Source organism: Colias philodice, chromosome 7 (assembly GCF_061535455.1).
Source record: "Colias philodice isolate Cphi_HAF_F1 chromosome 7, ilColPhil1 Martin Lab GWU primary, whole genome shotgun sequence".
NCBI classification, from domain to species: domain Eukaryota; kingdom Metazoa; phylum Arthropoda; class Insecta; order Lepidoptera; family Pieridae; genus Colias; species Colias philodice.
In genome coordinates, this window is record NC_143092.1 from 3,582,030 (window position 1) to 3,610,009 (window position 27,980).

The 27,980-nt window shown below is 32.3% G+C and overlaps 1 protein-coding gene across 1 annotated transcript; it reads left to right on the forward strand.

The window, feature by feature from the left end:
* cyr (cypher) lies at positions 1-27,966 on the forward strand. Its single transcript, XM_089697198.1, has 7 exons — positions 1-223; positions 24,039-24,227; positions 24,563-24,743; positions 25,077-25,181; positions 25,584-25,756; positions 26,065-26,595; positions 26,814-27,966. Exons 2-7 carry the CDS (start codon positions 24,050-24,052, stop codon positions 27,161-27,163), a joined length of 1,518 nt encoding a protein of 505 aa, XP_089553324.1. The 5' UTR covers positions 1-223; positions 24,039-24,049; the 3' UTR covers positions 27,164-27,966.
* Positions 27,967-27,980: the final 14 nt, after the last annotated feature.

Below are 27,980 nucleotides of genomic sequence, written 5' to 3' on the forward strand. Positions count from 1 at the left end.
TCATATTCAGTAGATCGTAGAGCGCGCGTTGTAGAGCACGCGCGTTGTCTACTGGCTGCCATAGCAGTGTAATTCGCGCGGGAAAAATGACATTTAAAATTAAAAAGTGCGCCTAATTTTTTTTTATTATTTTGAACGTAGCAATAGTTGTGGAATGTATGCAAATAAAGTTTAATAAGTACCAAGTTGGCAGTGGATTTTTTTTTATTTTAAAACACTAGTGGTGAGTTCTTTCATTTAACTAATTTAAAATAAGGCTTATAAAAATAAAAAAAATGGAATAATTAAAAAAAATACATTAATTTCAACAACTTCCTGTAGCCCTAGAAGGGCTTTTAACATATAAAAGTTATGCCTAGAGGGGAACTTTTCATGAAAATTCATAAGTCTCGAAGAGGTTCGCATTGCAGGGGATCATTTTCGTATTTTGTTGTTAATAAAAAATAGATAAGTAGCACGTTCTTCGGTATTTACATCTGTAAATAATAACATTTTTTTTTTATTTAAAAAATTAGTTTAAATTGAACATCATTAAATATTTTTAAAGCGTGCACATTTTAGCTTATCATCTAAAGTTATAATATAAAGTAATAATAATGAACGCTCTGCGGAGAAAACAGTGGAATTCCTTAGAAAGATAATTGACTGCCTGAAAATGAAATATCAGCTCATCAACGAGCGAGTAAATTTTTTAAAGTACAATACTTTACTTTTCACAAGTAGGTAAGCCTAAAATACTGCACCTTAATCATGATAAGCAGTAGTAGGTAATTATAGCAATATATTATAACTAGCGGTCCGCCCCGGCTTCGCCCGTGGTACATACATGTCTCTCAAGTTGGATCGAACTGCACATGGTGTGCGAATTTTATTATAATCGGTTAAGTGGTTTAGGAGTCCATTGAGGACAAACATTGTGACAGAAGATATAATGATTAAAAAAATATCTCAAGGGTCTCTACTCTCTGCGTATTGGACCTGTGTCCAAAGGACCGGGTATCTTCCTTCTGGTGGTATCCGTGTGTTAAAACGAGAAACATAATCATTATTTTCTTTGGTTTCAAGCACTTGAACTAGAATAAAGAATTATACATACTTCAATAGACAAAAGCTAGCAACATATTATCAGGCAATAATTTACAAATTTTTCAAAAAAAAAAAGTTCTTTGCCACTAAACGACGTAGAATGAAATGAAGCGGTATTTTCTGTTATTCCATCAATTTTGTAAGCAATAGACATTAGTACGTGATGCACGGTCCGTTCCGTTCCAACAGAGAATGTAATGATAGCAAATCGTTTGTTATTCACCTTAGAAACAGGAAGAGGAAACCACTAAATCTAGTGTACATTGTTTTAACATTTTCGTGAATAAAATAAACAAATTTTTAATACGCATATCAAGGTTTCTAAGTAAAAGTTATCAATAAAAAATTATTGCTTGAATGTCATTGAGATTTTTTGTATGTTATGGTAATATTGGTTTATGGTAAAGGTAAACTAAGTACTACTCCGGGCTTTATCCTCTTTCCCATCACTTCAGTAAAATAAATTCTATATTAGAGTTGTTTCATTTATATCACCTCTCCTAAAGTCTACAATCATCTTCATTGAATACATAACATAACTACATAAATGATGACCAACATGTAAGTGTTTATAAAATGGTTATCTATAATAATTCATAAAATACAATCGGTATACTGCTGAGTGCTAACATCACAACAAACAGCGTCCATTACCATTTGCATCTCAAGATTTCCTCTGGCGCGGATGCTTCAGCCAGTTTTCCCAGGCTTATTTATAATTGCTTAGCGATATAATTATACACTATAAACCGGCAGAGATCATCGCGTGCGTTTCCGTTTGCATAAACGACTTCGCTTCCAGAAACTAATAAAATAAATAAGTTTATAGTTTGGGATTGCTGCTTTAGTGGCACTATATTCGCGTGATTTAGAGAGAAATCTCTACTCGGGTTTGAGTTTAATTGGCAACTGTTAGGAATAAATTTGTATTTCTTTTCAGTTCCCTCTATTTAGTTATTTATTTAATGTTCATCAATAAAGAAATATTAACTTAGGTATATTTTGCTGTCTCTGCCTTCTGGTGAGTCTTTTATAAATCTTCAAAAGCAACAAGCTAATAATTGTATGTAGTTAGTATGAAAATAAAATAAAAAAAGAATTATTTTATCAGTTATAGTTAAATCATTAGAATACTAAGATACATAATATGTTACAATTATTGTTCAACCCTCGCGTTCAGGAGTCCTTGAGTTTCAATAGTCGTAGAATAAATTTTTCAATTGAAGCAAAAAAGTTTATTTCAACATTTAACGTTAGTCAATAGTTTTTTTCTCTATGCTTTTGTCATTTGTAATTGCTTCTTATTTGAAGATGCCTAATTATGAAATTCCTATTGAATGTAGAGCGGAAAATTATAAGACCCAAAATGACTTTACAAATTAGAGAATTCCTTTTCCAAGGTGGATCACCTCTGTTGCGGAACATACAAATTTCTTAATCTAATTCATCTAACAAATCAATCAACAAAGTAATTCATCCTTCCTTGAAGTACCTAATCGGTCTTACCTGTACTAAATGATCTTGCAAAAGATCCGGCGTGGTTCGTCCATTGTATTCCGATCATTGTAGATCTTACAAAACAGTGATATATGGGGTCGTGTTAAACAAATAATGGTATAATTCACAATCAGACTCAAGTCTCTTCTGACCGGCTTTGTTTGAAGGTAACTTTCAGTTAAACGAGAACTGTCTATTAGCTATTACCACACGATTACTTCACAACTATACATATACGTGATTGTTTCTATGTTATATGTTTAAGTTTATGCATTATTTAAAAATTTAAAATGAACCTATGTCATTATAATATCATCCAGCATTCAGTGGTCGCGCTGTACCTACCTATCTATATTTATCGCATTAAAGGAAGAAACGTTAAGAATTTATTTGCAGCTTACAAATAAATAACTTGACATATTTTTTGCAACAATTAAAAAGGTTGTTTCTATCTAATGGAAGAAATTTGTACAGGTAAGTTTAGGTTTCATTATTAATATGGTATATCATATGTGCCTTATTTCATGGTAACATCTGTTATTTTGCAAATAATGACATCAACAAATGGTTCATTCCTTGTTCAATCCCATACAACATTTCAAAATTGGGGCGACCTAAATCCATATTTTTAAAGTTTTACAAGACGTGACAAAGCCAGGTCAGCGTGAAGTAAGACTCGTTAAATGTATTGACAGATAATGTTAGTTTTTGGCATAGTTTTTGGTTACAAAGACATGTTACGTTCACTTTTGTACGCGTATCGAATTCCTTACAAAGGAAATAGATGTGTTTGCAAGAATCTTTACTTCTCACAATATTGTCTGAAGGTCGTGCATGCATATTACATACATATAATGGAAGGGGCGTGTACGAATTTCTGTTATTAGTTACATCTATGTATAAAAAAAGTTTTAAAACATTTGACATTCTAGTTGCATAAACATTGAATTCTGAGCTAACACTACATGTGTTTTGTATTCAAGATCAATACCGCATCCTTTACATAACGGCGTAAACACTAGTGAATTTATTACACTTTCTACATGTTTATAATCTCGCATCTGCGTTTTGCGAATTCCGCCAACCGCAGATTAGCATATCGAATTGTGTTGATATCGAAGTCACGCAATCATGTTCTTATTTCCTCGTCGCTTATTAGGAAGCAAAAACAGAAAACCCAACGAAAGCAAAGCCTAAAAGTAGCGTGTTCCAGAATAAAATGGTAGAGCTAATAGAAACAGCCCACAAATAAGATAAATACGAATAATAAATTGGTCTGAATGGTGTCGTAAACAGTTTTTTAACGTCGTCCGTCGGTATAGTACGTACAAAAACCTACAAATTTATTCCACAAAACATTTCTTAGGTTGTTTTCTGGGAAGGAAATGCAGAAGCGTGGAACGTCAGTCGCGCTTGGCCGAACACTTTCCTATTACGCAACACCTGCTAATCTTATATTACGATATGAAAATAACCAATTTTACGTAAAATTATTAATTTGCTCATATTGTGTTTATTTTATGCGCGGCTATTATCCGTTGAGTAACAAACATTTGTGTTGGTCTTTTGTTGATAAACATTTTTGTTCGAAACGATATCAATCGTCTATTAAAAAAGTTTTTTCTCAGAATCATTCTCAAAAAACTCGCACTGATATTGTTAAAAAGTGTATTTATTTATAAATTTTGTAATCAAACTTATGTAGAAAGGTAAGTGAATGGCTAATAAAGAGTGTATGTTTAAATCGGAATATCCCTATCGATATTTTAATTTTTAACTTTTTAAGTATATTCATGCTTATTTTGTACATAAATAATAAATATATACTTACCTGTTTAAAATATCATGTAAAAAAAAACATATAACATGAACGCAGTAATTGGTTCAATAAACGTACAATTATTAATTATTTATGTTAGTTTCTGAATCGATTTCATAACCCATCAATGTCTGATACTAACTTATCCATGTAAACAGTTTCCTGTTTGATAATTAGGTAGCTATATTTAATTATATGACTCGTAATAAGATTTATTTATCAACTAATTAAAAAATTGCGTGTTTGAAAAAAGTTGTTGCTATCACTTAATAATGTTTTAATAATCATGAATTAATAATAATAGCACGAGGGCTTTAAAAGGTCAAATTATTCAATTATTTTATTTGCCTACTTATTTTAATTGTTCTTAAACACCCATTTTATATAATATTGCGTGAGGTTTTTTTTATGATGCTTAATGAATCCTTTGACAAGGCTTTGTAAAAACGAAGATGAACCACGATAAAATATTTTACTTCACACCAAACTATAGGTACTCTAGTGACTCTACTAGCTTTTTGCCCGCAGCTAAGCCCGCGTAGTCAAAGAAAATCCCGCAAGTACGGTGGGATTTTCGGGATAAGAACTCCTATCTGTCAATCCAAGTTACCTTCAATTTGTGTGCCAAATTTCATAAAAATCGGTTCAACAGTTTTTGCGCAAAGGAGTGACAAACAAACATACAATTCGCATTTACAGATAATATAGGTAAGTGTCAATTATAGAAAGACATTAATACTTGTAGACCGGGAGATACTGACACAAAATTTCGAGTCATTTGTAACAGGATGGCGGTTCTACAGGGGTCTTAGTACGCAATGACAAAAAGAAAAACGATGGTGTGAACACTGGTACCGGTGGTTTAGTCGCGTGGGCGTTAGTCGAACTCGTCGTAAAAATAGCGAAAGTCAAACGATTTGTAACACAAAAATTTTAGAATTTACCGATAGCCCATAAAAAAGAAGTAGGTGGTACTGTCATGCCATACTTTTCCGGTGTGACTTACAGCCCGCCATACCGACGCAAATGTGTTAATTAAAAAAAAAACAATTCAACCATTTGTACCAGGCTAACTTTTACACAGGTAACCATCGTCGTCTAGCCATTTACGAAAATCACCATACCATACTTTTCGGACGATTCCAAATGGTCGCCATACCGCCGAAAATCTGCAAAAATTTTTTTTTTCGCCAAACTTTTTGTACCAGTATTGCATTTAGATTTTTGGAGAGTATTTGATAAAATGTGACCATTATTATATTTGCCATACTTCTTGTAGGGGGAAAAAGTGCTGCCATACTTCATAAATAAATTTATTATTAATTTATAGAAGTGAAGATTTCTACCACCTAGATCTTTGAAATTTTGTATTTATATTTGTTGAACCTCAAACTTATAGGAAAGATTAATGCCATACTGTTACAAATCGTTCAAAATACGAATAAAATCATACAATAAAAAAAATCTTATACACATTCGCCACCTCCCACAGGTAGATATGGCATTATCACACTTCTATTTATAATCATTCAGGAGTTGTTGAAAAAAAAATTTAGGGTGTTACAAATGGTTCGGCGAAAAAAAAAATTTGCAGATTTTCGGCGGTATGGCGACCATTTGGAATCGTCCGAAAAGTATGGCATGGCGATTTTCGTAAATGGCTGCACGACGATGGTTACCTGTGCAAAAGTTAGCCTGGTACAAATGGTTGAATTGTTTTTTTTAAATCAACACATTCGCGTCGGTATGGCGGGTTGTAAGTCACACCGGAAAAGTATGGCATGACACTACCGCCTACTTCTTTTTTATGGGCTATCGGTAAATTCTAAAATTTTTGTGTTACAAATCGTTTGACTTCGCTATTTTTCCGACGAGTTCGACTAACGCCCACGCGACTAAGCCGCCGGTACCAGCGTTCACACCATCGTTTTTCTTTTTGTCATTGCGTACTAAGACCCCTGTAGAACCGCCATCCTGTTACAAATGACTCGAAATTTTCTGTCAGTATCTCCCGGTCTATTGACAAATAAAAGCTCGGGAAAAACTTGGCATATTACGATGTCGTAAAAGCCTTATCACTCAGCGAGGGAAAAACTGTAAGATATACGATTACTAATTGCAAACGAATTGTACAAAATCACTGACTTATTTCTTGCTGCATTCCCCATAAGTCTTGCATTCTCGGTACATTCAAGAACACGGTTCCAGGGTAACGGTGTTCCCGATACGCTTTCATGTCGGAATGCGTCTATAATACTTAACTCTATGGTGTTTGTGAATGGAGCTATATGGATTTTGCTGTGGGATTTTGTATATTGTCGTTGTTATTGTCGTTTTTAGTTGTCGCATGTCGCAGATTCGATTCGTATTTATTTGTAGATTTGAAGAACCCTCTTTGAAGGTTTTAATGAATGTTTTAACTAAGAGCAGGACTTTAAAATAAATATAAACTCTATAATAAAGGAGCATCGATTGCGTAAGACATAATAATTTCTTCGTGCTATCCTTATAAATTTCTATAAATACGAACTATCAGGAGCACCATAGCATATGCATCATTATGTAACTCGTATAATTCCTGTTATAAAAGAGATTTAATTTTAATTTCTCTTCAGAGTATGAAAAAGCATAGCTCATAATAGTATACAATTGTATAATGATGTTAAAAATGTCACGTATCTGATGTTTAAACGTGACTCAATTATTTTTAACTGAGCCGCAAAAAGTCCTTTTAAAATATTCGAGCAAGAACTAATGACCCATTTTCAACATAAAAGGTAGAAGGAGGAGTTAGTGTTTTTGCTATGACGACAATTACATACAATCATCTCTATTTAGACTTTGTATGTGAGCTTGTAAATTATCTCCTACCTTTGTTAAAGAACAGATGAATATACAATTATCACTAATCCAAAAAATATAGAGGCACTCTTTAAATAAATTAATTAAATTTTCTTAAAATCTATTTCGGGTTCTCTTCTTAACATTCATTGGTTAATTTACACTTAAATTGATATTAAATATCCACACGAGAAAAAATAACATAACTATAACATTTTGTTTGTATGTATATGTATTCGAAAAAGTTAATAGAATAGCAGATATTGTGCATATTTCACAAATTACACTCCTGTACATGATAAACGAGTAAATTATAAACAAGAAAAACTATGCATTTTTAGCGGATATGCTGCAAGCTGCAAGCTATTTATCAATTGGGATTGCATATTAGAATGCAGTACGACTAGGAAATAATATACCGGCTTTTCTTCTTATCGATAAAATTAAACCGTAAAATGGAAGTACATCTACACTAATATTATAAAGAGGAAAACTTTGTTTGTTTGATTGTAATAAATAGGCTCATAAACTACTGGACCGATTTTAAATTCTTTCACCATTCGAAAGCTACATTATCCACGAGTAGGTAATATAGGCTATATATCATCAATCATCAACAGGAGCGGAGTAATGCGGGTGAAACCGCGCGGCACAGCTAGTAATGTATAAAAACACGTCATATAATAATGTAACAAAAGGATGCTATAAAAATTATACCTCGATCACGAAACGTCCAATGCCATACAAGATCACTGAAAATTGAAAATCAAACACTTTCTTAGTGCCGTAGTATTTATTGCCTGACAGTAAAAACAATTATGTTATAGATACCCATAAGTGTGCCACGATCATTTATCTTATAATATCCTAAAAGATAGTTTAATTCAAACACTGAAAGTAAATCAGATCATAGTATAAATACATAATTTGTAGGATAACCGGTTACAATTCCTAAACGTCTTATGGTGAAAGGTATATCTATAATAGATTATTAATCTTAAAAAAACGGGAATTTGAAACCTTGACCGACTCCAGTTATTAATTAAATAAATTTATCTACACCAAAGATCATCAGAGTTCGAAACACAATTTGTTAGGACAGTGTTGCCAGCAATGCCAGCATGAATCATATTACCTAGCTATGTCCATTCATTTCATGTCATCGATATGTAAGTTGTTTTTTTACGCCATAAATCATAATAATTATTTTATAGTTTCCGTTCAATGTACAAGCAGTATGCACATTTTACTTTGATAATCAAAATGTTTAATGTTTATGTTTTTCCTTATCTTCAATTCAATTCGTTTGCTAAAACTTTGCACTTTATTTAACATAGGTCCCTCTAATTTTCTAACTAATCCCAATTAATGCAATATTCCCCAGTCGTGATTCGATTGTTGATACAAAACATTTGTATAGCCATTGTTAGATATCCGCAAAGCTTTCCTGTCTATTTATTTGCTTCTATCGTAGTCGTGGATCCAACAAAACTAACAAAACCAGGGTTGGATTTGAACGTAAAAGGATCTGGCAAATTGTAGAGCACTCTATGTAGGTATTAAAAATTTGAACTCTAGGAATAAATAAGTGTAAATTCTCTACCAATTTTGGGAATAAAGTTCGATGCGTAATTATTTTTATTTATTCAAGGTCGTTGATAAGCCGATGTTTGTAAAAGGTCGTTCGAGGTCTAAAAACTAAAAAGTAGGTACATATTTAATGTTGCGTATTTAGAAATAAACAAAGTCAGAAAGATTTGTGTGTTTTGTATAGTTGAAATTCAACATAAAATTATATAACTTACATATACTTAAAATAAAAGCAGCACACATTTATTAATTATATACCTATTTTTTATTGTTTTAATTTCAAGTTTGTAGAACAAAATCCGTCCCTGAAGCGTACTGAACTGGATTTTGTTCCCGGAGAAAAGCGCGGTAATAGCAGCGATAGCATTTTGATCGTTTACTATGTTGATTTATGAGAAACGATTTATTGGGCCGATATTCGAACATTAAATTTTAATGGTGTTTAAATATTTGTAGTGGCATACCTTACGGCGTTTAACTGTATTGAAGTGTGCGCTTAGTTGTAGATTTGGGTGAATATTTACTAGAATTACAAAAGGAAACAAATGGAAACAAGTAACATCTGAAATTACCTACTATCACTACTGAATGATATAATTGGTATAGCTTGAGAAAAGAAATGTTATTTTCTAACAAAAAAGCTCTCAGTCAACGAACGTGAAAGGATTATATTATACTAGCGGTCCGCCCCGGCTTCGCCCGTGGTACATATTTCGCAATTAAAGGTAGCCTATGTTCTTTCTCAGGGTCTAAAGATTATCTGTGCCAAATTTCATCAACATCGGTCCAGTAGTTTATGCGTGAAAACCATACATACATACAAACCTTTCCTCTTTATAATATTAGTATTGATACCTAGTATTAGTTATTTAAATTAATTATGCAAAATACGAGATGTTTAATGTGAGGTAAACCAAGCGAATCGAAATCGAGTCAATATCTCGATTATTTAACAAAATAACAAATTACTTATTCACAAACCAATGTACATACATGAATTCCAATAGTATGATTATTAGATTATTATTAGTCTATGTATATCTGTAGAACAATGCAGTTCAGGTTGATTGCACTTGACTGTGAACGCTGTAGGCCTCACTTCCGCGGGTTATATCACGCGAACTAATAGTCTCATTGTATTAAAATACCGCGAGAGTATATCCACAGATAATATACTACTAAACATTCTTAGATGTACAAATAAATTATTCATTTGGTTCGCGGTTTATTCTTTGTTACAAAATAAGTTTACTTTCGTAAATTAAGAATTTATACAACTACGATAATAAAAATAACTGTTCGCATGCATATTTTAAAGTTGCTCTACATTGCATATTTGAATACTTAATTATTTTATAAGTTAACTTTTTACGTTGTTATTTAAAACAACTTGAGGTTATCAAATCATTAATTACTTCTAAGTCTGATTGAGATGGCTTTTACCTTTCAGGAAAATGAATTGAAATGATTATAAATACACAATTTTATGTTTTGTATTTTCTGTTATTTAATTTTTTCGTAACGTTCATTCTCTTACTTCAATATAACAATACATAACAAAACAATGGACTGAAGAGTAATCGCCAGTACACTCATTAAATTATTTTTTACTGTTCCGCAAAGCTACGGAGTTTATGGGCAGTTTTATTCGAGAAAGTATTTTAAATGGATGAGTCAGCTGAAAGCGTTATACGGGAAATGGCAAGTATACAGGGGCATTACGTGTACCTCCAAGTAGCAGCTAAATAGTGCTTATTTCGTTCATGGGAACCGGTCTAGCGTCAAATTAACGTCTACACCCTGATCTCTCCCAGGGCGTGAGTAACGGGAAGTGGCCTGCTTAAGCTATTTATCCGTATAATAAACGTTACAGTTACCGTCAGACATTCCTATACAATATTGTGAAATGGCGATTTATTTATGGGGCTGCATTCAATTTAATACGCCATCATTTCGCGAGAAAATAGCGTGGAGTCTTGCCAGTAGCAATTGGTGAGCTATATTATAGAATGACTGAATGAAACTGTATAATATTATCTAGGTATCTTACAAGAAGAGCCTTTAGAATGAAATATATCCATGTACCTAAAATATAAATTTAAAGTATACTGGCTTGTAACTTTTATACGAAGCCTTGAATACACGTATCATTCTGCAATACTTTTTAAAACGTATTTTGCATGCATATTGCTTTTTATTCGAAAGATCACAACTTGGAATCGAATCAAAGAGTCAAATATTACACAACTTGCAATTTGCAAAGTACCTACTCGTATTTCCATTACAAAAGAAGAAATCTCTACAATAATTGCGTAAAATTATAATCATTATGTAAGATAATTAAAATAAATTATAATTGTTTTGAGTTTACTAATAGCGGTGCTTACTTGAAACCGTTAGAATTTGTAGAGATTGGTCCAATAATGCAAGTCGCCCACGCGTCATAAACCTAGTGCGCGTTTAATTACGTTTTGTACAAAAAGCATTTAGACATGAATAATAAATATAGTTCAATAAAGCTTCGAAATAAATTTAAGAAGATTTCTATAAAGTATTCGTTCTTTGCTGCATCTACCTTATAAAATCGACCAACCTATAAAATGTAGGTACTACACGCATGCATTATTGCATCATCAACATTACCAATGCCCAAATCTTAATAAGTATGGTACCTACATAAAATGTCTATATTATTCGCTATGATTTATAATTATGTAAATATAACAATTGCTCTTAAGTTTATAGTGTACATACAGATTATCACAATCTTACAACTAAAGATGTTTATACATAAATACTGTGGCATTACACTTAGGTCTAAGCACCACAAGTAACGGTAAGCATTCCCTTCCACGTTTACAAACACAAACCTAACTAAATTAACATAACCATGCTTACATGTCTACTCCGTAACAAGGAAATTATGAAGGAATGCTGTGGAAACTTAGGTATTGAACAAAGATAATAATTGATGAAAAAATAATGAATGTGAGTATGTATTGTGTGTTGTGGATTTTGATCATGCTATCTAAAATTACACATGGCATTTGTAAAATCAGCGATGCCATCATTTTATTGAAAAATTGAGACAGAAAAAACTACATAAGTTTACATTAAGCTCTACTTCAATTCCATAATCAATCTATTGTGCAATCTATTGTCTATCAAGGCGTCTAGTATATTTTAACACAAAATTTATTAATTCTGGCCATTCTGCTAGAGACTAACACACCTTAATTTTTCTCAACAAACAAAATAGGACTAGTACCTATAAAACATAGAGACATTTCTTTTTAAGAAATGCAAAACTTGAATGAAAGTTAAAAGCACATTACACGTATATTAATTTTTCGAGCATTACTGGTCAAAATCATTACTCAGCAAGATAACAAACAACTTGCGAGACACATTAAATTTTAAGCACTTTCTTTACATGTTAACATTGACGTCAATGCATGTTAAGACGATATTAGATATTTAATTATGATAAATTGATAAGCTACTACGAATACTTACTCCACGTCCAAATCTATAATGCTGTTGTGATTAGTTAACTATATCATAAGTAATATCTACTAAATTGTAAAATCTTTATTTTGTTTATAGCTTTATATTATACAGCCTATAGGCCTGTGATCGACCTCGATTCAGAAAATGACATTGCTACCAACTTTGAGGCACTCATCTATATTGACCAAAGGAATCTTTACCCCATTGCAAAAAGCAACTCATATCCACGTTAGGATTAACTATCTATTGAGCTACAGCCTACACTGGGACTTCACATGAACAAATGAATACATAACATGTTCACATGCCATTAGATACCGTACAGTCCCGTCTCATCTCACATAACGGAGAGCATTCGACCCACATCGTTGCATCATAGTGTATGACAGGTGACAATATTGCGCTGATAGCGGTTTCACCTGCGCCTGCGACTGCGCACATGATGACAGTAATGTTCTATTCTGTATCTTTAGAATGTGATGGAGATTTGACACTGCATATTCAGATATGTTAGATAGTAAAGAAATATTTTGTAGTATGTTGTAATTGTTAGGGAAAATGTGTGACCACATAAGAAGAGCTTCTAAAATACCTATAAATAGATTAACTCTTTGTTAATTCAACATTCAAATTATTATAAACCAAAGTCTTTGTCTTTTTCTATAAGAACCACCACTTTTAGTCTCTTCATTCATTTCTATTTCCTCCAATAACGGCAAGAAAGATTACTTAGTAAGATTATTCTATACCAGCAACCAAGAGAATTGAAACAATAAGCGTTCTATTATTACCGATACTATGGTCAGGCATAAATAGATAGACCCAACCGCAAACTAAGTGCATTAGGCATTTATTCAGTACTTCCTTACTCCACCTGGTATTACGTTGTAAAGGTCGTTGAAGCAAGTCATCGTTCGATTCGGTCACGGTCAAGTAACGGTTTAAAGCGCCCTAGAAAAAGGGTCCAATGATCTTCGGATAGTAAATCTTAATGTATCGGCGTTTATTATTTCATTGAAATTGCTACGGGATATTATTACGTGCTAATGATGTAAGTTTAGTATGTGTACAACTATATTGTGATGAGAGGTAGATAGGTTCCAGCTTTTACGATTCTCTTTGAGCTAAGGTTGATTAGTTGGCATTAATGTTCTTGTTTATTAGATGAACATTCTTTAGTTCAGGTCTTAAAAATACAGTTAATCCTTATCTAGTAATTTAGTGCCTACTGATAGCAAAATACCTGTAGTAATTACTAAAACGAATGTAGGAAGTAATAATAGTAGTAATAAGTAGTATAACTATACATATTTTAATAACTATAAATTATCAATTGAACCGAAAATATGTACCTAATGAAAGTTGCACGCAGTTTCAGGATCAACGATACAAATAGATGTTGATAAGAAAAAATTAACGAATCTAATTTCAATGTCAATCACAGCACAGACCACAGCACAACGAAAGTAGACTAATCTATCTAATATGAATCATGGCATCCCTATTAGCTGCCCCTTTCCCCAACTTTCACGAAGTCAAGGTTCTCTGGGTCACAGGCACAAAAGGTCGCCACAAGGTGCTCATACCGATCGATCCTGTAACCATTTGGCTCCAATCCAACGCCACGCCAATTCAATATCTATTTACTCCTGATAAGTTCTACTTTTGTATTCTTTATTTTTAACGAAGACATGTTTGATACGTGATGAGGATGTTAAGTTGAATGATTATGCGGAGTAGCGGGACACAGGACCGTTGGCACTCGACTTTGTTTCAATTAATGTGTCCGTACTTTTTTACTCTAGAAAGTAGTGTTATTGTGCTTTATAGCCTTTTTAATGGTTGCGTCGGCTTTTTAAATCCGTTATACAAGTTATAATAAATTATTTTCGGTTCAATAAAATTGTTCATTTATTAAAACTTTTATTGATCTACAAGAGGCAGCGATTAATAAAAAGTCACTACAAATTAAGAGAAAATAGTTAAATTCACTGCGTTATTATGCAGATAAGCATAAAATTTTCAAAAGATTTTTCTTTCGTACTTTTCACCTCATCCTAATGGGTAGGTAAGTAATTAATTACACAACAAATACAAACCAGCTCAGAATTAATGATAACGTATAAAAAGATAGCGTGATTTACTCTAATTAATTTAATTAAGTAAATATAAATAGTTTTATTTATAATTATTTAGCATAACCGAGTTACGATTGTCATGTCATCTTATGCCTACAGTTAGATAACAATCAGACGCGAGAGTGAAAGCGTTACGGGCCGTTCACATGTGTTCCAATCTTACGTCAAAACATCTTCAACTTTGGCGGCAAGAAATCATTATATTTAAGAAATATTCAAATTATTCCACTTTTAAATTTGTAAATAGATCGTCATTCAGTCGGTTAATCGTTCATTGGCCTCGTTTGTAATTTGTGGCTACCACAGGTGGCTACACAAAATCATAATAATGTCAGTGACGACTCGTAGAACACTATCGTTTCGTTCAATGTTTATACGTGTATAATACGTATATTTTTATTGGTTTTATTTGGTAATAAGAATTCATGATTAACAATTTGTTACATACGTACGTATATATGTAGGTACTAATACAAAAAAAAAATAACAATCATGCGTTTAAAAAATTAATTGAGCATTCAACATTAAATTACTTAATAATATGAATAAGTATTATTAAGTAATTTAATGTGTATTACACTTAGTTTAAGTAATTGCCGAAATAGTAAAGCCACTAACAGTATCTTAATGCTTTATCTAACAGTAAACACGAGTAAGCGAATAAAAATCAAGCCGTGACGATGGTTGAAAGTCTCTTTGTAATGTTATAAATCTCATGATGATATCGCAAATAACTTTTTCACTTTTTCATCTCTAATTGCTGCTAATATTCACTTACCTATCTTTATTGGTTAATTAACTACATGCATTAATGGCATTAGCCTATCTTTAGATTTGTTCGATAACTTCATTCGGACAGCATTATTTGAATATTTTGTGGCTCTATTCTCTATTAATTAATGTATGGCCTAGTCTTCCGAGTCGTAAAAAATGTATTTTATAAGTTCCAAGAAAATTAAGACAAAAAAGTTTAAAACCTAAAAAAATTGAAAAATTTTGAAATCTAAATGGAATTGATAATAATATATACCTCTACTTTTAATTACCTACTTGTTACTTCATACTGTGATGAGTGTTCGTATTACTTGCGAGTTGCGACCCAGCGGCCTAGCGGGTGTCATAAAACGTAGAAAAGGAAATCTACTATCCAAGATTCGTCAATTTCGCAATCTCCAATAGGGTTTTCTAGACATCCCAAATGCAAGATTTTCTAATGATACGTAATACCTAAACAAATATAGGCAATTTGTATGTAAATTAGGCGTCTGCTGTCTCTCATGAATAAGCATCACCACACAATACATGTAAATTAACTGTTATTACGAAGCAAATACATCACCGTTCATTACATAACGAAAGAACGTCCGATTCATTAGCATATCCTTATTTTTTGCGAGTTGTTCGTGCAAATAACTACTTATACGAATACTCTTCTTTCGCCAATAAATCTCTGTGTAGTTTAACTAATGCACTAATGCGTTCATTCAACGTGTTATATGAATTTAATTAGATTTTCATAAATCATTCATTTCATTGATATTAATTAAATTTTACTTTATCGCAATACGATTATGTAAAACGATAATATTATGTTATTTATAGATAATAATATCTAGCTAAATTAATAAATTATGTACTACTTTTAATCTTTCTACTGCAACTGGTAGGTATCTCAATTGTTCAAAGGAAAATCCTTGAATTACATAGGTAATAAATTATTTAGCATTACCAATAATTATTTCAATCTTATAGTACTGCCTAAAATATTTATATAATCATTTGGATATATGTATATCTAAGTATTGTCGAAACGAAATCAGAACTTAGAAACGGAACTCTGAAGTGTTACCTACATAAGTAGTTTTATATAGAAAAAATTATATTATGATAGTAAAATATAGAAAACTAAAGCATACTCAATAAAATATTTGCATACTAATCATTCATTATAACATAACAATATAAACTTGTTCCTGAATAACAAAGGTCATCTATGAATATTGAGTACTAGTGGAAAAGGCTCATAGTCGTAATGCAATGTTTATGTCATGTTCGATTGGTGTAAAGCCACAGATTTGCGGCCAGTTCCGTGTGAACTCGGGGCTGAAGCTCACAGAAACAATATGATCTATATTTAACTTATATCTAAACCTGTTGGGCTATTTCTATTTATATTAAAGGTATTGATATTGATAAATTTCTAACGTGTTAGCATATTAATTTAGGTTTAATAGTGACTACATATTCTGGTGTGTAATATATGTGATACTGATACATATAAGTAAAATTTATTTGGTTCTAAAAACATTAGAAACATTTCCAAAAGCACTGGATTTTATTATTTGTTTTTAAATGATGTTAAATGAATGACCTATATGTATAAGTTGTTTACAGTCATAATGAGATTAAATACATTATTGTGTTATTACTTTGTCTTATATTATCGCCTGAAAAATTTTTTTCTACTTCTCACATATTATAACAGTAAAGCTCACACGAGTTATGAAGTAAGCCGCACAGCTTTAGCAAGGCCGTGACGTCTCATTACCTCATGTATAACGGACGGAATGTAACTGTTTGACAGCCTCTCAAACTTGATGAGTTTATGTAATTGCTTCTTTGAACCTGTCGATCCATCAAACTAGTACTTCTTAAATCCAAAACGCCAGTAGGCTTGTTAAATTTACGCTTAACCAAAGTTTAGAAAACGAACCATTAATCATGTTGTAGATTTGGAAATATCACGAATGTAGAGTTCCGAGTTCCGACGCTTTCAAGGCAATAATTTATTTACAATTCATAATGCAATCACAATCTAAGCCCAAGTTCGAGTAGCCCGTAAGGATTAATATTCTTTATATATTGATGTACCTAACGTGTGTAGTAAAATAATAAGGCCATAATCTCCATCTAATCTGGGATAAAATTGGATAAAAAGCACGAAACATGTACATTTGCATATTTTTTATTTTCTAGTACACTCAACCATCGAATCAAAGTTCACTACATCCGTCGTTAACAGTACTATAATGAATTCAAAATTTATCCCATATTTTCTCAATGTTCCCAGAAGGTCGCTCGTTACTGACTAACGGAAAATCTAACTGTTTGACGTTCCGACGCCGGGCTTTTCGTTCCAGTTATTGCGATAATCTGCTAGTTTTGAGTTCACGTGTTTTTAGAGTAAACAGACAAACAAATGAAGCTTTTAGTCTAGTAATTTGTAAAGTAGAGCACGCAACCGTCACTAATTTGGAATGCTCTTGTTATGGGAAAACTAAAAAGGTCTCATGACCGATGTTTTCTTTTCGTTATAAAATCAAATACGATATCATTTTGTGTAATTTAAACGTAAAAATACAAAAATTAATTCGTGTTTATCAGTTTCGTTCATGCTAAGATTACTTAACTAAAAATAATTTGAATTTACATTAAAAAGATAATTTCCTGTTATATTAAAAATCTCGTACAGAAACGTACCTATCTTTATACATAAACAAGAATGCACATTGCTAAAGTAATCTTAATGACATTAAAACAAATAATAAGCGCTTTACATTCTTGTTATAATAAGCCAATTACAGTAGTTTTTGCAAGTACGAGACTAACAATAGGTACCACATTATTTTGCTTTTCAGAAGAAAGTTGTCAAATAAAATTTAAACAAGAGATAGTAGAAGTCACTCGTAAGAACTTCATGATTCCATATCATATTACTATAGAGTATTTTATAAAAATAATTTTAGTTAGAAAGTTTTAGTTCGAACACAACAAAAGCTTGCTTATGGTAAAGTGCAATTATTAAAACAACAATTTAAAATCGTAAGTACAAATGACGTGGCGTAAAGATATTCATATAATTTAAAACATAAAAAGATTAGATTTGTTTTATGCACTTATATCATGTATGAAAGTAGTCTAGATAATATTGCACGCCTCATAAGCGAAGCGTTGAGGTGGGTACTACTGTCACTTCGCGCAAAACATCTGATTTTTCAAACTTAAAATGTCTTTATGTATCATACATTGCACTTGTAAGATAATACATACACACACATATTAAGAAAAAACACTATTTTTAACGTTCATGATATTTTTGATGTCATTTTTGTTATTTAAACTAGTTAAAAAACAGTTTAAAAAAGTTCTGTCTTGGACGTCCGTGTGTCTGTATGTGCGGATCCTTTTTCTTGTTAACACGATAGCGACCGAAATACTTTACTAATCGAGTCTTTTTTTTTCTCTTACGCTTGAGTATGCTCAGGAATAGAACCCTTTCATTTTTCAGGGTCTGATTCGATGTGGTTTAATTGTTATTAAATAAACAAAAATAATAATTAATAAATATTTATTAAAAAAAAATTATGAGGCGTGCACTTTTGGATTTTCCAAATATAATATTATTTACTGTTTTGTCTATAACAGTCACAATGTCGGTTAATGGGAAAGGAAATTTAGAAAAGCGCGCTCATCCCATACATGTTCATACTTGGAAATCATTGTAAAATCACTGACAATCAATAATTTTCTACGGTCGTCATAAGAAGTAAACCATTCCGGCAAAACGTGGCAAAAAGGTGAAACTCATCGTCAACCATACCCTCTGAAGAAATCTCCACACAATGCTCTGTGGGAATTTGTAAACAACATAGTAAATATATCCACGCCATAATAATCTGTATTGCGTAATGATAAACATTATAGTGGTGTGCTCTTATTGTTAAAATTAAGATACGTTTGGACTGTTGATACGAATTGTAGTAAAGTGAAGCGCGTGAGAATTTTTGTATATTGTAACTTTGTTCTATAGTAAATAGGAAAAAATTATGGGTTTATTTTGCTAAGTTTTTGCTGCAGATGTAATAACAAATCGAAGAATTAAGTAATAGAACTTTCTTTCGAATCGTATTTTGTTTATTACACAGATTAGATTAAAAACAATGAAAATCTAGTCTCTAGATACTATGGTTCATCGTAATCTGCCAGAGTAGACTAATTACAGATAATTCTATTCCTACCACCAAATTATACCTTTCAATATTTCTATATTAGCTACTCTTGCACTATTCAGTTAATTTATTAAACTAAAATTAGTTTAAACTATATTTTCATTCCAATACTGTATGATCTACCGCAGAGCGCTTGTAAATAATATCCACTGTTTCTTTTTGTACAGGCGAGACAAGATTAAGCACTTTACATTCGCCTCGAAGATTGTTTATCGACGATTATGCCAATTAAAGTTTACCATGGGCTTGTTGTATTCAGGACGCCCACATCAGTGACATCTCACGCGAACCATCATTATATTCGTGCTAGACTGACTATGTAGGTACTTTAATAATCGAAAGAAATTCTTAAAGAATCCATTTATTTTAAAACAAATTAACTTTTTCTGGCTTTGGTATAATTGTTTTGCACGTTTAAATTGTAAGTGAAACAACAGCTCTTTGCTGATTGCTGGGAAACATTATTTTACAGAATATATACTTATTACCTACTTATGTTTATTGGTTGTTTGCTACTACGCCAAGTACTACTTCCAAGCTACGTGCGTTTTATGGCGTCTGAATACGTATTTTTTTTATCAAAATCTAAACCGTCTTCAAATTGTCAGAACTAAACCATTCTTCTTCATCTTCAATTCTAACAAAAACAACATGACCATCAATTTGTAATCATACTTACATGGTATGTGAATAAATGTTCTCAATACATTAGGTTCACTTAATGTTATACGCCTGTGTTAAACAGTTCAAAGGTGAAAAAGCACACTAAAGAAAGCTAATGTTTCATGCCAAATTTCAAGAACATTTACTTTCTCAGATTAATGATCTGATTTTTGAAAGCTCACCTTGACTCGAGCCATAAAAGAACCACACTATTTTATTTTCTCATCTTAATCTCAACAGTAATTTGCAAAAATGACTTTGAAGAAAACACGCTTCGTAACGGTTTTGTAAAATTTAGGCTAATGATAAAAGTACAAAACGATTTATGTAAATGTATTATTCTGATTTTTTGAGTATGGGTATTCGTAAAAAAAGATATTTCAAACTTTCTGTTTTCAAGAGTTTTCGTTTTAATTCTATAGGAACTTGAATTAAATTTTAATGTCTCTACTTAACCCGAAACATTATGAGCTTTTTCCATAAGTATTGATAAATACACAACTTGTTCAGTTTTATACGGATACTTATAATTTGCACAGTAGGTATCTTCCATTTCCTTAACTTCTTTATCAAGCTGCTATAATGGAGTGATTATGTATACCTCAACAATTTTCACACACACCTTTTTAAGTATCTAATCTTTATTACGTGGTTATTTCAAACATAATACATTGAGTTCAAATAATAGTGCAGCAAATTGGTTACAAAATTAGATGGTAATGAACTTCCACCTATAGTAGAGCATAATCATAGAGTACGAGGTGTAAATTATAACTACAAGCAGCGGGGTGTTGGCTATTATAAGCTCGGAACCGTAGGCCGTAAATGTACAAAGAACGAAGGTCATTACTGTATGACCATGCAAGATATGGGTACAGACTTTTTACTGGATATACCGTTACCGTTTTGCTTCGGATCCTTATAATTTTAGAGAAGTCATCGTATCGTATCCACGGAATTGACCTGTTGACTAATCTATTTAGAATTATAGGGACAGTGTTGGTCCTTTTTGTTTGGTTGTTAGCTTTTACAACATACCTATGTATAAGTTGAAAAGTTTTTAACCGTGCAATTTAGTAACGTATAGATATTACAATATATTTTTTCTGAATGTTATAATCTAGTATTTATATATTTACATAAAAGCTCACTAATTCACTTTTACATAATTAATATAAAAAGGGTGTAAACAAATAAAGTTTTCTTTAAAAATTGTTTATAAATCTGTAGTTAGATAATTCATACGGATTGTTATCTCTATAAGTGAGTAGTCAACTTAACGATCTGGCTTAGGAATGTCGATAAGTAAAGTGCAATAGAGGTGCAAATAAGCTGATAATCTTCTTCATGCCATCTCACCAGCATGCTGAATGAATAAAATGTGTTTTTACGTGCAGTTAATTCAATTATTTAATAGGATAATAATTATAGTTCTAAAAAAATTAAACGAATAATTGCAATGTCTATTATGTTAATAATTTGATATCATAAAATTAGATATCGTTTGAGCTTTCAGCTAAAAGCTCTTACAAGATGTTAATGTTTTATGTTACTTGTTTCAGAAATCTCTATTACTTATTATTAGAATAGAAATTAAAATATTCACTTTTTTGTAGTGAATGGATGTAGATGCTATAAATAAAGCAATTTTTACTATCTAAATAGGTAAGTATCTACTATCTACGTAGAAAATATCTGCTGCAATCGCTCCAAATATTTAAGTCCTAATGTTAATTATGTAACATTAACATGTCCTTTACAAAACAAAGAGACTAATTTAAAGTAAAGCCTAAAGCTACAGCACAATCAGAAGCACTTATCTAAAATCATTCTTGATATGCCTTGAGCGAGCCGCGCTCACTCAATAAGGACACAAGAATGTTCCGGCCTTCGTAGATGCACCTCGATAAATCGTCCGCTAAATTCTTATTCATTCAGCTCCATTGATATACAATGTAGTTCACCTATCTCACAGAATCTTATACGATTGGAAAGTCATTATACATTTCGGTCAGTGGAATCAGGACGCACGCGAAGCTTTCACTCACCTAATTGTGCCATAGGGTTTTATGTTCTTCTATAGCGAGTGAGTGGATATAGCTGTGATTAAATTTTTAATTATAATTTCAACGCACGAACGAATATCAATTACTTATTCATCGTCTTTGAAATAAGAACGAATTCGACGACCAAATATACGAATTGATGTCAGTTTAATTGCACAGTCTCTAATTTAATCAAGCTAATAAAAGTTCATCGTCATAAATAGAGACAAGTTAAATTTGTTTTGCGTTTAAATAATTTTATACTTATATACCTACATGCGTACGAGAGACGGGAAAAAACACGCATTAAGTTTTTATTTCCTAATTACTGGATTCCTACTCCATATTTTATTCCCACACACCACGCGTTCAGGGTTGACATTTCATAAGGTATTATTAATTAAATCAGTAAGTCTACAATATATTTTGCAAAACAGCAAAAATATAAACGGTGGCCACTTCAAAAATTTGTTGCGTATTGTTATTGACGAAATAGTTATTTGAATTGCAGAAAAGGCCGAAGCCAAGAATAATAATTATATCCTCAGATTAAGCTTTAGATACACCAAATTACCCACTTATTATACACTAGCCGCTCCGCGCGGTTTCACCCCCGTGGCTCCTCTCCCGTTGGTCGTAGCGTGATGGTATATAGCCTATAGCCTTCCTCGATAAATGAGCTATCTAACACCGAAAGAATTTTTCAAATCGGACCAGTAGTTCCCGAGATGAGTGGAAAGATAAGGGAAAAAAGTTGTCCTTGTCCAAGGGAAAAAAATGGTCTAACTCATCTCACTCGCCAAACCCTATAAAATGACAAATCTTTGGACTGAATGGAAAAATATGAGTCAGAAATATCAAGTCTCAGCAGCCCTGTATTCTTACGGAATTCACAACATGCCGTTCTTTTTAAACAGTTCTCATTGTATGTAATCTTCTTAATGTAACTCGGCATTACCGTTATTTCATTTTAGAGCTTGTTATAACCAGTGATTTGTAAAATAATGTGATATTAAAGTAGTATGTATACTGGTATATATGTATTTCTTCAATAAATCTGCCATATAAACAATTCCAATGAATTAACCTCATTAAATTTTAAGGCTTTCGTGACCAAATTGACAGACATTATAAATAAAATTTGTATGTAAGCTAACACAGTTAAAAATACTATCTCGTAAGTCGTAAAGTGTTCTGCTGTTCTAAGCCAGTAAATGCCATTCCGCCATATTTCCGTTCTTTGCAAATAGTTAGATAGCCCACTTCGATTAAAACTATTTGTGAGACAATTAAGCCGTGTATCTTACAGTATAAATATGGCCTCGTAGCGCTAAGATCTTTATCAGTCTTTACGTTTAAAAATAATGTCTGTATTAAGTATGTTAATATAATTTTGATCCTTGATTGGTTGATTGATGCGCTTTATTATTATTTTTAATAGCATTTGAATAATAATATTAGCTCTCGAATTTATTTTTCAGATAATGTTTTCAAAATAACTTACCTCTCATTGCAAACTTAGGGAGATTTAACGATCTGTATTTTTATATGACAAGTTAAATCCTCACAGAAATGTGCTTGCAAGCTTTTAGGGCCTTTAATTTAATTCTGACTAAAACAGCCAACACTGTCAGCTAAAGTTTTAAGATCTAATTGAATTAATGGATTGCTGGATGTCTTTCACGCAAAAATATCTTTGTCAACTATAAACATTTTACCGATAGATAGATAGAGAAATGGACTCTATATTTTAACCAGATTTCACATGAGTGAGAGTGAGGCCGTGGGCTTCAGTTAGTAATTAATATGTATGTACTAATAAACAACATTTTGTCCCCAGAGCGCGCCAAAATGTGGCGTGCGTTGCTATTCTGCCTGGCGTTCCACCTCGGGTACGGGAAACCCAACCGCGTGGTGGACGTCACTACATCATGTGACAAGAGCTCCATCAGCGTTCACGTAACTATGGACCAGCCTTTCAAGGGTCTCATATTTAGCAAAGACTTCTCTAGAGAATGTCGAGTGCAAGGTTAGTTGTAATTTTAATACAAATAAATATATTATATGTAAGAGCCAATAATTTTTCCTTATACAAAACATGTTTTAAAACAAGTAAAAATTCATTGAATTAGATAAACATGTGGTACAACGTTCGTTTTAGTATTTCGTATTGAAATAATATAGAACAAAAATCCCGTAACTTATAGCTCAGTAAAAAGCTTTGGCATTATTATTATCTTTGGTAAGTACTTGATTGGTTCTATCGAGATTTTCATTACAGAGATTGTGATTTAAAATTAAAAGCTTCTATGAGAAATCTAGTTGAATAAATAAATGTTTGTGCTGACTATCAAAATATTACAGGGCAAAGGCAGAAAACGGTGTCTATCAATCTACCCTCAAACGCATGTGGAGTGAGGACTTCCACATTGAATACCACAGTAAAAGAACCAGACGATAGGGAAGATCTATATTACAATGTAGAACTAGTTGTGCAGATGGACAGACAGTTACAGCAGTCCACTGATCAAGAAATTATCGTGAGGTATGTTAAAAAGGCAAATACCATTGACATTCTTTGGTTAATGTTTGCTATGATTTGTCGATAAGAGCCCTATTTTTTTAATATTCAAATAGTCATGCTGCATGAGCATGCCTGTTTCAATTATTTATTTTTTTAGATGTTTTGGGGATATGATTTATTTATTTAATCGATTTGTTGAAAATTAACCTTTTAATATTTTATATTTCTCAAACCTCATCTCTAGAGGTACAGATTGCTAAATAGTTACTACCTAGGGGGTTCTAAGAGGGTAGGCCCTTAACCTTTGTCCTTTTCTGAATCTCTACTGAAGTAAAATATTAATTATCATTTCAGATGTAAGTTACAGCCGCGTGCAGTGCGAATTACCAGTTCGGCGTTAGAAGGCGTCATAAAATCTAAATTACGCGAAATGACTGCTTCTGATGGGAAGAAAGCAAGGTAAAGGCAAATTATTATTGACTGTTATTAAAATTTTATTAGTTCCTAATTACTTTGACTTGTGTTCTTAATAGGTGGTCCTATAGCTATTTTATTGAAATACGCAATAAAGTTTCTATGCTAATTTAATTCAAAGATGTTATGTTGGCTGTACTAAATACTAATCCTGTAGATAGATCCTGAAATTGGTTAATAAAACATAAAATATACGTGATATGTATACTATTACTTCGTGGTAATAATAGCTCAACAAAAATATCTGGAAAGTTTGGATACAGATTTTAGAAATACAGTTTGTTAATGAAACCGTAATATGTACCTACCTGAGAAATAGAAGAAATGCTAGGATATTTTGTCGAATTTAATTCATCATTTCAAATAAGAATCTTCTTTTGTTTTCAGAACGGGCCGCAATCGACAAGGATGGGAGAATCCCATAGAGGTAGAACAAAGGGAATGGCTGCTGGAATCAGCTCGAGCGTGGATGGAGTTAGCTCCGACTGTCGCGGGCTCTGAACCAGCCACTGTTGAGGTTGGCCAGCCTACTAGACTGCTCATACAATGCACTTTACCGGGTACGCGTAATTTTTTACTGAGACTTTTAAAATGAGTTATTGAAAGAAATTGTTTATTATGTAGTATATTATATATCTCACATTCATTATATTTTGTGTTTCATGCACTTTAATAACGTATACTTACATACCTATAAAAATATTTCATTCAAGTTAAAAACTTACCTGTAACCTGGGTAGAAAAACCTGAAGAATTGTGGTTGGCTTACAGGCATCTGTCACGAATGCAATTTCGTAATTCATAGGATATTTTTATTAATTACATTGCATTGTCACAAATAATAAAATTGAGTATTTACAATTTTCAGTTGGTGTCGGTCTGCGAATAACCAATTGCGTGGCCCACGACGGCTTAGGAGAAGCGTCACAGAAACTTCTAGATGAAGCAGGTTGTCCCATAGACGAGACAATCTTCAACAAGCCCTCAATACACAAACATAATCACTATAGCGCTGAGATGGACTTCAGCGATCTTGAACCAGCAGACACACAAAGAAACATGGAAGAGAACAAAAATCTAAAAATGGCCAAGACCGATCCAGAGCAGGTGTTGAAAAATTTCATGACGTATCAACACGCAGTGACTACATTTGCGGCTTTCAAATTTCCGGATCGAGCCAAATTACACTTATCATGTGGGATAGAACTGTGCAAAGGACCATGCCCTAATATCGATTGTAAGGCACTGCAGAAACCGCAACGTACGAAAGAAGGTTTAGTAAGAAAAGCAAGGTTGGACAAGGAGGCCAAAGGATTGGTTATAGATAGATTGGAAGTGTATAATAGTATAGAGGTTTTGGCACCAAATATTGAGCTGGAAGATGAAGCTTCTATTCGAGGTAAGGCTTTTATAAAAGCGCACCGAAAAATTCTGAGGTTTTTTTACCCTATAATTTATTCTACTACTATTAATAGATTTGTTTAATTTTTAAAATTATAAAATTCTATATACTATTATAAATTTCTATATACAGATAGTCATTACTTGGAAGTAAGGAGTAAAGACTAATCAAATGAAACTTATATTCTAAGAGTTATTTTTTTTTTTAAATTACAGGTTCAAGAAGACTTGAAAGCGATGAAGAGTTAGTCCGAAAATTTTCCCCAGGCGATAAAACAATATGCCTATCGCCTGGAAAATTAGCTCTTGCGTTTTGTGTACTAGGCATAATATTTCTATGCGCAATAGCAATAGCCTTTGCGTCCTTGGTGCGAGCGAGACGGCGCACTGGCCGCGAACCTCCTCATACTTCCCTCTCGTTCTACACAGGCAGCAAGAGCTTATTTTCCTCTAGCGAAAGTTCGAGCTCTGGTCTTAGTGGGAGTAAATTACTTCTAACAGACAGTCCTTACATGGATCATCACTCATCATCAAGTAACAATTGGCCATATCCTCGACCGTTTTAGTCGAATTTAACTCCTAAGCTGCGTCTACGCTAGGAGAGTAGAGCACGAGTGGAGCGAAGCCGGGAACGGCTCCGCTTGTGCTTCGCTGGTGCTCGGTTCGTCTAGCGTAGACCCGCCTCTAGAAATTTCCTCCTATGGTGGGATGAATTTTTATATAATTTTACATAACGCGAATAGACGCGAATTATGTAAATTTTGTAGGAAAAGCATATCATTATTAAAATATTATATAATTTATAAGCCATTTTGGCTACCTGAGTGCTTTAGTTATAATCATGTTACAATGTAAAATCAATACGTATTATTTTTACACAAAGGAACTTTGTAAATGCAAATCAAGAGGCTTGAAGCTTGATGAAATAAACAGGCTTAAATTAATTTTAAAATGTATTAGTTATACAAACAATACAAGACTGTTCTTATGATTTATTTATTTGTATATCTTTCATTGATATATGTACTACCTAGTTTATAATTCTTCCATATTTATAATCTTAAGTTATTCGCTTTTGAGGAAGAGCTTTTGTAAGTTGGGCTATAGCATAATACCAACTGATCATAACGGGAGTGGTAATAGATAATAAGCGTATATTATATACTTAATAATTATGGCAATAGTATAATTTATAAGACGTAGTTATAATAGTGATTCACTGAACATTAGCCCTTCCTCGAATTATTTAAAATTTAAGAAAATGTTTACACCCGCATATAATATATTTAAATAATGTGATAAATATTTTATGGATCTTTCTATGCATATTTTTAACTTTTTACAGTTTAAAATAAAATTGTAAAACAATTCTGGAGTGTTTTA

Coding starts and splice junctions, on each gene's coding strand:
- cyr (XM_089697198.1), top strand. CDS start 24,050: ATGTGGCGTGCGTTGCTATTCTGCCTGGCGTTCCACCTCGGGTACGGG. Junction 24,228..24,562: donor TAGAGAATGTCGAGTGCAAG/GTTAGTTGTAAT, acceptor AAAATATTACAG/GGCAAAGGCAGAAAACGGTG. Junction 26,596..26,813: donor AGATGAAGCTTCTATTCGAG/GTAAGGCTTTTA, acceptor TTTAAATTACAG/GTTCAAGAAGACTTGAAAGC.